This window comes from Coffea arabica, chromosome 1e (assembly GCF_036785885.1).
Source record: "Coffea arabica cultivar ET-39 chromosome 1e, Coffea Arabica ET-39 HiFi, whole genome shotgun sequence".
In the NCBI taxonomy this organism is placed as follows: domain Eukaryota; kingdom Viridiplantae; phylum Streptophyta; class Magnoliopsida; order Gentianales; family Rubiaceae; genus Coffea; species Coffea arabica.
In genome coordinates, this window is record NC_092311.1 from 9,936,112 (window position 1) to 9,950,882 (window position 14,771).

Genomic DNA, 14,771 nt, shown 5'->3' on the forward strand with positions numbered 1-14,771 from the left:
TTATAGGCTAAAACTAGGGCAAAATCCGGCCCACATAAACCTGGAAGAGATTCGGTCCGCATAAAAGAGCTTAAAGAGCTAGCTCTTTAAGGCTTTCCGATAAGGCCCGATAAGTAATAAAATACTCAACGCCTAACAACTACTAAACTAGACAGTCTTAAAACAACTACCAACTAAACTAACAAGTATGAGATCATTCCTTCACTTCAAACGTACAAGTGAACAAAGTAACTTCATGGTCCATCAAATCTTCAAACCTAGCTTGCTCCTTGCTTGTATGGTGAATGATCAAGGCTCGTAAAGCTTCCTTCACCTTCTTGGTTCTTGATCTTGTCATCGGACCACCAATGTTAATCAAAGGATCCTTGCCCCAAGGTTGAAGTTGTTGCACACCCGTATCCGCATCATTGATGTTTAGTTACAAGTATAGTTGATTCATTACGAGAGTAGGTTTCATATACATTAGAAAAGTACATCATAACTAGCCAAGAAAATACAATCCATTTAACTAATAATCTCATTAGCGAGAGTAGTGAGGAATACCATACCTCTAGGAGTTTTATAGTGTTAATTTTATTACTTTTAGTTCATGCTTATAGTTTAAATAATAAAGGAGTTTGAAAATCACCTATAATTGAAAATCTTCTCTGTGGATTCAACTCTTAATACCCTATACTTGCTCTTGACCTGTATACTTGTAGAAAAATCGTGTGTGGGGTATTTGTGATGTTATAAATGTAAAACTTGACTGTGGATAAGCTAATTGTATAAGTATACCCCACGCACGTCAAGTTTTTGGCACCGTTACCGGGGAAGATTTTCTCAATATCGGTGCTAAGAACAACTTTATTAGTTTAGACATTTTTACTTGTTTTTCTTGTAATTGTTGTGTTTAGTGTCTTGTTGAGTCTTTATTTGTATTTTTTTTTATATGTGTCAAGTCATCTATTCTTCTTGACTAAACGTGTTTTTAAATTACTTTGAAATTATGTTTAGGGTTTCAAGGAGAGTAGAAAATATGAGGAGACAATGCATAAGAGAAGGAAGATTGGCAATGGATGGTTATCATGTGCAAAGGTCCATCAATTTTTCAACCAATAAATTACCGAAGGTATGTCATTTGATGATAGTTTGAGGTGCTTGATAAGTATATATTTTACGTGTTTTTAGTGTGTTTTATTGGTTAATTTTTTTCTGTTTTAGTCATGTTTATAGTTAATTAATTAAGTTTCTAGTGAAAATATGCATTTTATGGTTTAAGTAGTAAAAATTGCATTTCTATGGATTTTAATAGGGAAAACTTTATGTTTTTATAGGTTTAATGATTCAATTATCAAATAGAGTGATTTGAGAAGATAATTGGATGATTAATGATGGTTTAACGTGATAAAAAGAAGACATGAAGTGCAAAACACTCAAAGGAAGAAATGCAAGTTAAGATAGTTTTGACACCTTGTGGTATTTCGACTATATCTTGAGGTACAAGCTCTGGATTGAGGTGATTCTTATACCATTTTGAGGCTAAGAGATATATCTACATTGGTATGAAAATCAAAGTCCATTTCAGTCATTTGCATGGTCAAAATGTCAAAATACAGAAGTACAACTCTGTTGTGTAAGCTGAAACAGAGCTTTGACTAGTCAAAGGTATTTTGATCATATCTCAGTTCACATAGCTCCCAATGGGATGATTCTTGAGGCATTGGAAATCTAACTCAAAGATCTACAAATTTCATGTTTTGCACAAGAGGTAGTTCGGCCTCCATCATCAAGAAAATAACAATTGAAGCGGTGCCAAATGCACAGAAGTGAAAAAGCTACTTCGTGAATACGTGGCTCGTAGTCGCGTATTCTTCAATTTTGGCTGCAAGTTGCTCTGCAAGTTGTTCTGCATTCACACAACCTTTTTAGCTATCCCTTAGGTCAAAATTTTGGCTGCAGCTGTAAAGGAGATGCATGGAACTTGTAGAAACATCATTTGGGAATCTCAAGGAGCATTTCACATCAATTTTAACAACTCTTTTTGACCTTGAATTCCTCTATAAATAGAGGCCTTTTGAGAACATTTGAACAACTTTGGAAGGCTAGAGAAACTTCACAAAAATGTAGTCTTCACTAGTTTTTCTTAATTCATTAGTTTAGTAGTTTAGTATAGAGTAGTATAGTTTATCCACTCTTGTATTTTGGCTAGATTAGGATGAAGATAGAAATGAAAAAGGAGGGGTTGAAGCTCATGTGACAAGGGTTATCTCTTCTCAAACTCTTTATCTTTTGTATTGGATTCTTAAGCATGGTTAATATGCAAGTTTTGGATTTGAGTTTCAATATGTGTTTCTAAAGTTTATGCCTAGAGTATGCATGAACTTTCTATATCTTGTTAATGATGTTTATTTGGTTATGTGATGATATTATTTTGAGCAAATTATTTATCACTTTTGCTTTTCTAATCATGATTAATCACCCATTCGTTGTGATTATCTAAAGGTGTTAAGTTTGCAATGAGAATTGGAATTTAACACTAGTTCAAGGAAGTGATAAATCTAGGGAGTACACTCATGAGAGTAGAGGTGCACCTTTGTAGTTTAAATGACTTGTTTCATGTAATTTCATAGAAGAAATGAGTTTGTAGTTAATTTCATAGTCACGAGAGTAGGTATGACTTAACTATAAGTATAGTTGATTCACTACGAGAGTATGTTTCACATATATTAGGAAATTACGCCATAACTAGCCAAGACAATAGCATTCACTTAACCGGTAATCTCATTTGCAAGAGTAGTAAGTAATTCTATATTTTTAGGAGATTTCTAGTGTTATTTTCATTACTTTTATGTTTATGGTAGTCTAAATAATAAAGGAGTTCAAAAAATATCGGTAATTGAAAATCTTCTCTGTGGGTTCGACCCTTAATACCCTATACTCGCTCTTGACTCGTATACTTGCGAAAAATCGCGTGTGGGGTATTTAGCATTTATAAATGTAAAACTTGATTGTGGATGAGCAAATTGATATATGTATATCTCGCGCACGTCAGCACTTAAAGGCTAAATTTGATGTTGTAACATTACAAGTTCAATTGGACACCATTATGCATGAGATTGAACGAAAGAGGAACGTTAATGATTTTAATTCTTATCATGTGACTTGTGACTTATGTGGAGGTTATCATGCTACTCATACATGTAGAAAAGCATAAAATGTGGATTATTATGATGAATTAGGGCATTGCAATCCTTGTTTTGATCAATATGGTCTTAATCGAGGGTATTCTTATGCTTATAGTTGGGATAATCAATGTGTATATAGTCATTCTTCTTGTTTACATGATTACCAATCTGAATTGTCTAATATGAATTGAAACTAGCTTGGAAATTGGCAATAGAAAGATTAGTTAATGCACCTTCATCTTGGCAACTAGAAAGTGAACCATTAGCTAATTATTCTAAATCATCTTAGGAGTTAGCTATAGAAAAGCTAGCAAATGTAACCTTCGACAGTTTTGATAGGGTTGAGGAAAGATTAGATGAATTAGTTTCTCACTTTGGTAGAATACAAAACTAATTGCATGCATTGTATGAAGTTATTTCTTCTAATAATATGCACTATGACCCTAGAATAAATGGTGGGAGTGTTGTATGTGACAATGGATTACATTTTGATCAAAATGATGAATCTCAATTGTGTTTCAATAAGAAAATATCAATTTCACATTATAGTACCTTTGGAGCTAATCTTGAATCTCAAGAGGTGAGACTTAATGACTCATTTTTCACCCCTCTTAATGAATGTATTGAGCATATAGGTTTTAAAGGTATTATTCCCCAAGAAAGCCATGCAGACGTTCTTTTGGTAGTTCTCAAGTGGTGCATATTCAAGATAATATCTAAGAAATACTTGAGATAGGTAAGTCACTTTCATCTCTCACATCATTAGAACATGTGGCTTTTGCTATTAAGTCAATTTTTAATGATCCACCATGACCTATAATGGTAGATTATTCATTAACAAAGCTTCCTTAAAAAATGAGGCAAAATAGTCGAGCCAATGACTTTAAACAACAGCGCTTGTTGGGAGGCAACCCAATATTTTTCTTTAAATTATATGTTTAATTATTGTGTTATTTTTTTTGTAGGTTTGGAAAATAGAGGCAAAAGTGACCAAATGAGGTGCAAAAGGCGAAGTTCGATCAAGGAACTCCATCCCTTGATTTGAGTAAAAGTTGTTTTAAATTTGTTAAAGAGGGATAAAATGTATGTTTTGATCATTTTACATTTGCATGTATTGAAAATTTTGGCAAAAAATTGATTTAGGATGTATTTTGAGTAATTGGGGTAAAGCACAATTTTTTAAATATTAAGAAGTTTCTACAGAAAAACTGCAGAATGAAGAAAATGCGAACTCGGAAATATGCGACTTCCAGTCGCGTATTCATTTCGGCAAAAATAAGGAAGAAAACACGGCTACCAAAACGCGACTTCAAGTGCCATTTTCATAAGCTCGCGTATTCAATCCTGCGATTTTTCAACTGAAAATGCGAAGTTCCAAAACTCAACTTAAAGGTCGCGTATTCAACTCGCATATTTGGGGACCAATTTAAAAGACAAAACGCAAGTTCATTTCCTTTATCTTCTTCCTGCTTCATCTCGCGTTTTCCCACACACACTTCACTAATCTTCTCTTATACATCTTTTCCTTATATGAAATCATCCAACTAAAATCATTTGACCTTTATAGAGCCTTTTCAACCAATTAAAATTCAAGAAAAACATCTCAAAAATTGGTTGAAGGCTAGGGTACTTAGTTCTTAATTTCTTCAATTGGAGGTCAAATTGGGTGATTTTCATGCGTCATCTGTATCACTGAACATCACTCTACCAATTTGAGGTAAATTTCTTAATGTAATGATAATCATGAGATATAAGTGGTAGGTCACATTGGTGGGTGTTGAATTGCGTGGTTTGGCAATTTAATTGGTAGTAGATTATCTATTTAATTAAATATCGAACCCTTGATATCTAATGAAGCAACGTAACCATGAGCAATTAATTCAAGAAATATACAAATACTAATGAATATATAAATCAGTAAAAATAAATTAGTTCTCACAATTATTGTTGAATCAAAGCCTTGATTATCTTTTAACTAGAACAACGCCTTAACCACTACTCATGGAAAAATCCAACCAAGAAAAATAAAAATAGAGCTAGAGTTTTTGTTCTCGAGAAGAGAGAGAAAAATGAAGAAGAAAAGTTCAAGTCTTGAGAGATCTTTATCTCTTCCTCTTCTCCTATATTTGTCCTAGTCTAAAATTATCTCTAAGCTAATTTCCTAAAAAGGAAAAATATCTTTTATCAACTACCTCATTAGATAAGATAGTTTGTTGGTTTTTTGGGGTATAAACTAAGAAACAACATCTTAGTGTTGTAAAAAAAACTTATAAGAGACTTCTATTGAAGATGGAAAATGAGCTTATGTTCTATATTCATCAACTCACTATTTATAGTGATTACATGAAACAAACTAACAAAATATCCAAATAACAATTATCCTAAAAATTTCAACAAAATATAATCTTTTTCTACTAGCAAATCTTAGATAAAATATTTGTTAATAAACCAACATGATCTTTGGTTAACAAATATCCTTATTCTTTTAATAACTAAATTATTTTGATATCACACTCAATCTAATAAAATCTGTAGGAAAAGTTGGCATATCTCAACACTCCTCCTTGCCACTTTTGCTGCAGATTTTCAATTGTCTTCTCAAATCTTTGAATCTTGTTTTGAACGAGACTATTGTAAGAAGTTCTGCAATTGATAATTAGCCTTGCAATGAACTTCTTCCTTTGGGTTTTTATGCAAGCTAAATATTAGTCTTGCAATGAACCACTTCTTTTGTCTTCTCATGCCAAACTCCACATAAAAGATGATTTTTTTTTATGTTTCCAAATAACCTTCTCCTAGGTTTAAAGTGGAACATCCTTTGACGATATTTGAACCTATACAGAAAATATGAAATTCTGCATGGTTCTTCATTTTGTCATCACCATCAAAATCTGTAGACTCAAAAACAGCAATAGTATAATCTTGATAAATATCAAGAATCAATTTGATACCTGCTGACTTATCAATGATCTCCTCCTGAATTTTTTCAGGATCTGAATTCTTGATTTCATCATCATGTTCCACTTTAGAATTGTCAAAATCTGACCAATTCATAGTGAAACTTTTTCTTTTTCTTTTAATTGAGAATAATTTATTCTCAATCAAATCATTAGCCATTATCCTTGTGAAAACGACATCAAAAACTGATATGTGAATGCTGGCCTTAGATCTCTGTCTAACTGCAACTCTGTGGTCTCTAATTTGTGTATCCATCAACTCTTCAAATGCTGGTGAAACAAAATTCGTCTCCACCATATTCCGTAGATTATTGACTACCAAATAAATCCAAAATTTTATGGCCCAAATTTGGTAAGTTTCACCACTAAAAGTTGAAACATTTGACAAAAAGTTCTTTCCTATCATGGATTTGAACTTATAAAAGATTCTCACCAATACACTCACTCTCAAAAAAGACCCAGGCCCTTAAGATATAGGCTCTTGATACCACTTTGTTGGTTTTTTGGGGTATAAACTAAGAAACAACACCTTAGTATTGCAAAAAAACTTATAAAAGACTTCTATTGAAGGTGGAAAATGAGCTTATGTTCTACATTCATCAACTCACTATTTATAGTGATTACATGAAACAAACTAACAAAATATCCAACTAACAATTATCCTAAAAATTTCAACAAAATATAATCTTCTTCTACTAGCAAATCTTAGATAAAATATTTGTTAACAAACCAACATGATCTTTGGTTAACAAATATCCTTATTCTTCTAATAACTAAATTATTTTGATTTCAAATTCAATCTGATAAAATTTGTAGGAAAAGTTGGCATATCTCAACATAGTTGTTGAAGAAGTACTATTAGAAAAATAAGCACATGTTTAAAACTCCTAAACATTAATACTTTAGATAAAGAACAAAATCAATTGTTGCCCCCACAACTCTTGCAAATATAAAACAATTAGTAGCTCCTAAAATTTCCTGGCTTCACTGGCTTGACGAACACGCCTGCATCCTTTCTCAATAAATCTTCAGAAATTTCCTCTTTTAAACTTCTTCTAATCATGAACCTCTAAATTCAACATCCAAGTTAAAATCTTAGAAAAATCATGAGGCACAATAATTTGCCACAATTACAAAAGTAATTTCTCAAATAAAACACTTATTAAATTCACCATCACACATGAAGGATAAAGATCAAATTTCATTAAAAAAAGTGGGTTGACTTCTCTAAGATGACAATTAATTTGTAACAAGAAAAAGACAAACATGACAAATTCTATGGGAGTGAGGGAGTAATGTTCTCTCAGGATTATTATTTCAGTCCCATATAATGTTACATGTACATGCGTACTCTCTTTCATTGTTATTGAAGGAAATTAAACCAAGCTGTATTTAGTTTCCTAATCCTTTTAGTTTATTGTTTTGGTGTCTTGTATGTTTAGTTTAATTCCGTATTTGTTTAATAAATTTCAAATTAATTTCCAAATAAGTTTTGGTTAACAATTTTTTTTTTATGAAGTTTTGTAGTTTATAAATACTACCAATCTAGAAGATTGTTACTTGGAGAGTTGAGTTGAGTCTTAAAAAATAGATTTGAGAAAAAGTCTCATAGTTGAGATTTATGAGTTATCGTGAGTGAAAGGCTACGACTTAATATTTGTTATTATTAAGTTTTGAGTTAATAAATAGTTGAGTATTTGTTTGTGCGTTTATTTTCTTTCTCTTCCCACATTTTTTTTATATGTGCTAAAATTGCTTTCATTGTATGCCTTTTTCGTGCCAACAAGTGGTATCAGAACCTAGATTCAAAAGTTTGATCCTAGAGTGTTTGTAATGTCTGAAGGGTTTACAGTGTTTGTTTTCATAGAGGAGCTTATACCATAAAAGGTATAGAGATTGTGGTAGAGTACTCATATATTGAAAATTGGACTACAAGAGTTGCTCTTAGAGTACTTATTCGTTGATTGAAATTAGAAAAAAGTGACCCTAATTGGACAGAGATCTAAAAAAGGGTTAATGTTGTATAGTGATAGAAGAAAAAGGTCCTGTTAGATTTTTTTAATTGCCGTCAGTTGTTAGATTGAAGGATTTGATTAGTTAATCAATCAAAGAAATCAAGGAAACTTGACAAAAGGGAGAGAAAATTTATTCAAGCATATGAGTTGTTAAATAATGGCAAAGTTTTAAAGAGACTTGATTGATGGTGAAAAATTTGCTATATTGACTCCTATAAGCACAAATAGACATACATATATTGGTTGAGTTCTAAAATGAAAAAATATCTCAAATAATATAATTTGTGTGATATTCTTTGTTGGGTTCATGCAAGTGAGTTGCTAAAACATATTTTCAAGAAGAAGGCACGATTATTCTTTCAAGTGATGCATAAAACAATGGTAGAAAGTATTTACAAAACTTTTGTTCATTGTACTAAAATACCTTGGAGATTTTGGGAGGATGTTTACTATGTTTTGCAGATGATTGAGAAAAACTATGCTTTAAAATATAGTCTGATTATTGGTATTGGTTTGTGGATTTTAAGAATGATAGATTTGTTGATAATATGGGCAATATTGAAAATTTTAAACCAGTTGATAATTTTGATTTACATACCTTGTTTAGAGAAATTGGGAGTGATGAATTTATTGAATGAAAAGAATATAGTAATTTGATAGGGTGCGATTTTTTCATTTATTTTATTATTAATTTTCCCTATTACTTGACCTGATGTGGATTTATTATTGGATTCTACTCACTTTTCATAATTTATAGTTATTTCAGGGAGTAGATTGAAAACACCACAATCAATGCCAATTTGACAGTCATCAGGAAAGAATTCAAATAGAAGGCTTGCAGGGGCATTTTTGGAACAAAGAGACGCAAGCCCTTTTTGGTCATTTGGCCGAAGTCTTCTTTTCCCTAGGAGCCGCCGCACAAAGGAAGACCATTAGATGGGAATTGGATTGAGTAGCGGAGGATCATTATCTCCATTAGCTTAGTGTTCCTTTGGTTTTTCTTTCTCACGCATGGTAGGACTGCTTAGTAGTTTCAGCTTCGACTTTTCTTTTGGGCACTACTGAAGCTTAGTTTTTAATGTTTTCCTTGGAGGCTTCTTAGTAGTTTTTGTCTCCTGGGATGTCAGGAGCAATTAGGTACAATTGAATGATTTTCCTGTGGCTTTTCTCCCAAACACAGAAGATGGCCGCCGCTTTTGCTTCAGTTTCGTATGTTTTGTTCTCATTAAACATGAACTAATTTCTCCACTCTAGTCAACGAGCAACGGAGGCTTTGGTTCGCCTAAACTTGTGAGATTAATTTAATTTTATCTTTATCTTTTATTTATTGGTATTCGCATACCCCTTAATTGCAGTGTTCATGATTATTTAATTAATTGATTGTCTTGAATCCGGATAATTAGTTAACTTGATAATCTATTGTCAATTAAGGCATTAAATTCGTAATTGTTTAATTGCCTTGAAATAGTGCCAACTGACACGAATAGATTCATGTCAGGGGGATACGCGGGCTAATCTGAAATAACCCAGGTAGTGCGTTATTTGGTTAGAATAGGGCTCCTCTAATATGTAAGGCAATTGGGGAATTAAATCTTACGGGCGTACCTAAGATTATTTCTCAATTAGAGTAGTGGTTAACAGGCGTACCTTAATCACCGACACAGTAAGGAGGAGTTGACTGTCATCGCTTGTTTGGCAGTTATAACCTATTTATTAATAAATAATTGGAATTGCTTGTGCATCGATGATCAATTGGGTGAACCATTGCTGAAGTTATTTCTTGGCAAGATCCTTAATTATCACTCATTTGATTTTAGTAAATTGTTATTTAATTTCTAGTTGGTTGTTTTATTTTTATTATTTTACTTTTAGTTGAATTGTTTAAATTGTCACCCCTGTTATAAAAACACCCCCTTGTCACTGTGAATTTGAAAAGAAACAATTACTCCCAGTCCCTGTGGATTCGACACTGCTCACCGCTATCTACAGAAATTACTTTTAGTTTGAGTAGGTTTTATTATTGCACAGGCTGACAACCTGTCAATTTTTGGCGCCGTTGCCGGGGACTGGCGTTATTATTTGTTTCTTTTTAAATTCATTTTTTTTGCTCTAATTTTCTGGTATTTTTCTAGTGTATTTCTCGGTCTTCTCGTACAGGTGATTTGATTTTTGACCCTGAAGTAGAGAAGATCGCGCGTAGAATGAGAAAGGAAACCAGACAGCTCCGAGAAGAGCAGTCCAGTGTTGTATCTCAGAGATCTGAGCCAGGAGTTGAACCAAAGGATTCGTTTGGTGACACTTCGAGTGACTCTGATCAAGAGAAAATTGCTATGGCTAATGCACGAATATTAAGGGAGTTGGCTGCTCTTGATTTAAATCAGCAGCCTTTATGCATTACTTTTTCCACTTTAAATAATAACACTCCGTTCAAATTAAAATCTGGTCTAATTCATCTTTTACCTTCTTTTCATGGTTTATCATGTGAGGAGCCGTATAAGCATCTGCAGGAGTTTGATATCGTGTGTAATAGTATGAAACCCTCAGAAATCACAGAAGAGCAGATAAAAATGAGGGCATTCCCCTTCTCCTTGAAAGATTCTGCAAAAGACTGGTTATACTACCTACCACCGGGTAGTATCACCACGTGGGACCAGTTGAAGAAAAAATTTTTAGATAAATATTTCCCTGCGTCTAGAGCTGCGAGTTTAAGCAAAGAAATTTACGGTATCAAGCAGCATCCAGGGGAGTCGTTTTATGAGTACTGGGAGCGATTCAAGAAATTGTATATCAAGTGTCCCCAGCACCAAATAAGTGAGCAGTTGCTCATACAATATTTTTGCGAGGGGCTACTTTTCAGAGACAGGAGTATCATTGATGCTGCGAGTGGAGGGACACTGGTGAATAAGACTTCTAGAGCAGCGTGGGAGTTAATTGAGGGAATGGCAGAGAATTCACAACAATTCGGTACGAGGGAGGATGTTCCAATACGTAAGGTAAATGAGGTAGAGACATCTTCTATCCAGCAGCAGTTGACCGAGTTGACTTCTTTTGTTAGGCAACTGGCTGTAGGATACGCATCTCAGGCCAAGGTGTACGAAATTTGCACTGGTTTGGGTCACTCTACGTAGATGTACCCAATGATTCAAGAAGAAAGTGTGGAGCAAGTGAACATGGCTGATCACGCGCCCGCGCCAAGAAATCAATATGACCCATATTCGAACACCTACAATCCTGGTTGGAGGGACCATCCCAACTTCAGTTATGGAGGGAGTAGGCAGTCCAATTTTATGCCAAGTAGACAACAAGAGTACCAGCAGCAGTATCAATCTTGACCACCACCACCTCCACCGAGCGCCAGTCCATCTTTGAAAGATATGATGAAACAATTGATGGCTAGTACTGCACAACACCAGCAAAAGACGGACTCCGAACTACGGAACATAAGAAGTCGAATGGGTCAGATATAAGCGATGCAAAATCAGATAAGTCAGATGGCAATATCAATCAACCGTCTGGAGTCTCAAGTAAATGGAAGATTGCCATCCCAACCTGAACTGAACCTAAAGAACGTAAGTGCAATGACTTTAAGGAGCGGGAAGGAAATTCAGGGGTCCGAACTCGTGACTCCAAAGGATAAGGACGAAGAGAAGATTGAGAAAGAACTTCAGGCAGAGAATACAAGCACCAAAAATCCAGTGGTACTCCCTGACCCGATCATAAACGTTAAAACTAATCCCCCTCCATTTCTTTGCAGGTTGGAGAAATCGAAGAAGCAGGACAAGGAGAAAGAGATCCTGGAGGTGCTTCGCAAAGTAGAGATCAATATCCCCCTACTAGACGCCATCAAGCAAGTGATGAAGTATGCAAAATTTCTGAGGGACCTATGTGTCAATCGAAAGAGGCTGAGGGGAGATGAAAGAGTTATTGTTGGGGAGAATGTGTCAGCAGTTCTCCAAAGAAAGCTACCACCAAAGTGTGGGGATCCAGGTAGGTTTACTGTCCCATGTAAGATAGCTAATACTCTGATTAGGAATACCCTGCTAGATTTAGGAGTATCGATCAACGTAATGCCTAAATCTATGTATGCTTCTTTGAACCTCAGTCCATTAAAAGAAACCGAGATAATAATTCAATTAGCTAACCGAACAAATGCATACCCTGATGGGTTGGTAGAGGACGTGCTGGTTAAAGTTAATGAATTGATATTCCCGGCTGACTTTTATGTACTTAATATGGATGATGATCATTCCCCGGACCCCTCACCTTTGTGCTACTAGGTAGACCCTTTTTTAGCACAGCACAGACAAAAATTGACGTTAATAAGGGTACATTGTCCATGAAATTTGATGGAGAACTAGTCCACTTTAATAATTTTGATACAATGGAACATCCTGTTAACTCTCACTTTGTGTTTGCTATTCATGCTATTAATCCCTCTGTGCATGAATTTTCTGAGTTTGCTTGTAGGGATAAATTCAAATTTACTGAGCACAAGTATAAGGGGATGAAAGCACCGTATGAGGTGAAAAGGAGTAGAAAATTAAGAAAGAAGACTGCACTCAAAGGCTATTTGGATCCTGAAGGAGGGCCACCGATTTCCTGGAAAATTGAGTTACACCCAGATTGAAAATGGTGTCCAATGTCTACCCAAAGACGTTAAAGAAAGGCGCTCATTGGGAGGCAATCCAATTGTTTCTTTCAATTGTTTGTTTTGATTTCGTGTGATAGTTTAAATATGTTTTCCTTGAATTTGACTGATTTTGGGTTTCAATTTTCGTTTTTGATGATTTGTAAGTGTCCTTTTGTCATGACGCGGGAGAGCTCAAGGTCAGAATCGTCAGAAGGGGTTCTTGCCCTCATGACGCACCCGCGTCTCATGGTCAGAATCGTCAGAAGGGATTCTTGCCCTCTTGACGTGCCTGCGTCAAGTAACCAGGAAAGTTTCTCATTCCGTGCTTTCTTGACGTGCCCGCGTCACGTTCGCGGGAAAGGTAAGGATTCAAAAGAACTAAAAAAAAACGGTTATTGATTTTCTGTTATTTCGTAATTTGTATTTTCGAAAATAAGTTTTGTAGAAATAATATTCAGAAAAAATTTTTAAAAAAAAAAGATTTTTTTTAATATAAAAATAATAATAATAATAAAAATTACAAAAAAAAATAAAAAGTAATAAAATTAGGAAGAAAAGAAAACAAAAAACAAAAAAAAAATTTGAAAACAAAACAAAGACAAAAAATAAAAACTATTTTGTTTTCTTTTTCTTTTCTTTCTTTTTCCTTCTTTTCTTTTCTTTCCTTCCTTTCTTTTTCTTTCTTTCTTTCTTCTTCCTTCTTTCTCTTTTCTTTCTTCTCCCCCGCTACCCCTGTCTGCCCTTTCTTTCTTTTCCTCTGTGCCCGCCGCCGATTCCGCCAGCCACGCCGGCGCCAAGGCCACCATCGCCGCACGCCGCCGTTGTTTCCTCCACCTAGCCACGCGAAGCAGCAACAAGTCGCCGCTGCTAGAGTCCGCGAGCTGCAGCTGCTCCCTCCGCGTCTCGCTCTCTCCACCACAGAAGATCTCTTGCCCGCCGCCGTCCGTAACATCGTGCGCCTCCGCTGCCCAAGCCCCGCGTCTCTCTCCAGCTTGTCCGCCGACCACCAGACTCACTCCACAGCCCCGACCAGCCCTCTCAGCCACGCCGCTCGCTTCTGCTCCACCTTTGACCGCCGCTGTCCTCATCGATACCACCGCTTTCCCCCACTCGTGATCTCCTCCGTCCACAGTAGCACACGCGCCATCGCCACTCACACAACGCTTCACGCCAGTCGCCCAGCCCACTGCGGGCAGGAGTCGCATGACGCTGCCCCTATGTCAGTCACCACCAGTTCCACCTTCTTTGCCTATCGACCGGTGGAGGTATTTGTAACTCGGTCCTCAAATTGTTGGCGGTGATTAGTTGTTATTTTGGTTTATCCGTGATTTGGTATGGGTCGTGTGTGATTTATCTTCCATTATTCGCTACACCAGTGGTACTGGTGGAGTAACTAAACCTCAATTTGGTACCTCTATTTGGTTGGCTGCGTTCTTATTGTCCAATATCTACGCTGTTTTAATTGGAATTGCTGATTTTGAGTTAAGACTTTAACTGGCCAACTGGAGCCATTTGTTGAGATTTTGGGTGAGCTGAAATACTGCACTTGTTTGTTCAATTGGGAGGTTTCTATGCCATTTACATTGCTTATTCCAGTTGGGTGCATCTGATTGAATTGCTGGAAAATATTCTGACCATTGCCTTCAATTGCTAAGTTTTTTGAGGTTTCTTTTGGGATTCTGGTTGAGTTATTTCTGAAGTTGCCTAATGAATTGGGAGACATTATTAGCAATTGATCTGCTCTGATATTGCTCTGTTGGTGGCACGTTCTCTTTCTTGTGATTAGATTAACACTTGGGGCTATTGCTTTACTACTGCTCTACTCTGTTATAGCAATTTCATTGATTTTGGACTACGTTTTGCACCAGTGATACTGGTTGGAGTATTTTTCTTTGCATGTGTCAGTTCTATTTGGTTGGATACCTGATTGACTGCTGGGCATGTGTGATTGAGTTGTTCTTGTGCAATTGGAGATATTTAGAGAGATTTTGGATGGGCAAGT

General features: G+C 35.5%; 2 protein-coding genes and 1 non-coding gene across 3 annotated transcripts; 2 read left to right on the top strand and 1 right to left on the bottom strand.

Annotated features, from left to right (window-relative positions):
- The first annotated feature begins 10,340 nt into the window (after window positions 1–10,340).
- Window positions 10,341–11,267, top strand: LOC113691389 (uncharacterized). Its single transcript, XM_027209513.1, has 2 exons — window positions 10,341–10,792; window positions 10,997–11,267. Exons 1-2 carry the CDS (start codon window positions 10,341–10,343, stop codon window positions 11,265–11,267), a joined length of 723 nt encoding a protein of 240 aa, XP_027065314.1.
- On the bottom strand, window positions 10,842–10,948 carry LOC113719687 (small nucleolar RNA R71). Its single transcript, XR_003454978.1, has one exon. It is a non-coding gene; the product is annotated as a small nucleolar RNA R71 (small nucleolar RNA).
- A 342-nt stretch (window positions 11,268–11,609) lies between the features above and the next one.
- LOC113691398 (uncharacterized) lies at window positions 11,610–12,416 on the top strand. Its single transcript, XM_027209525.1, has one exon. The coding sequence runs from the start codon at window positions 11,610–11,612 to the stop codon at window positions 12,414–12,416; it is 807 nt and encodes a 268-aa protein (XP_027065326.1).
- The last annotated feature ends 2,355 nt before the right edge of the window (window positions 12,417–14,771 follow it).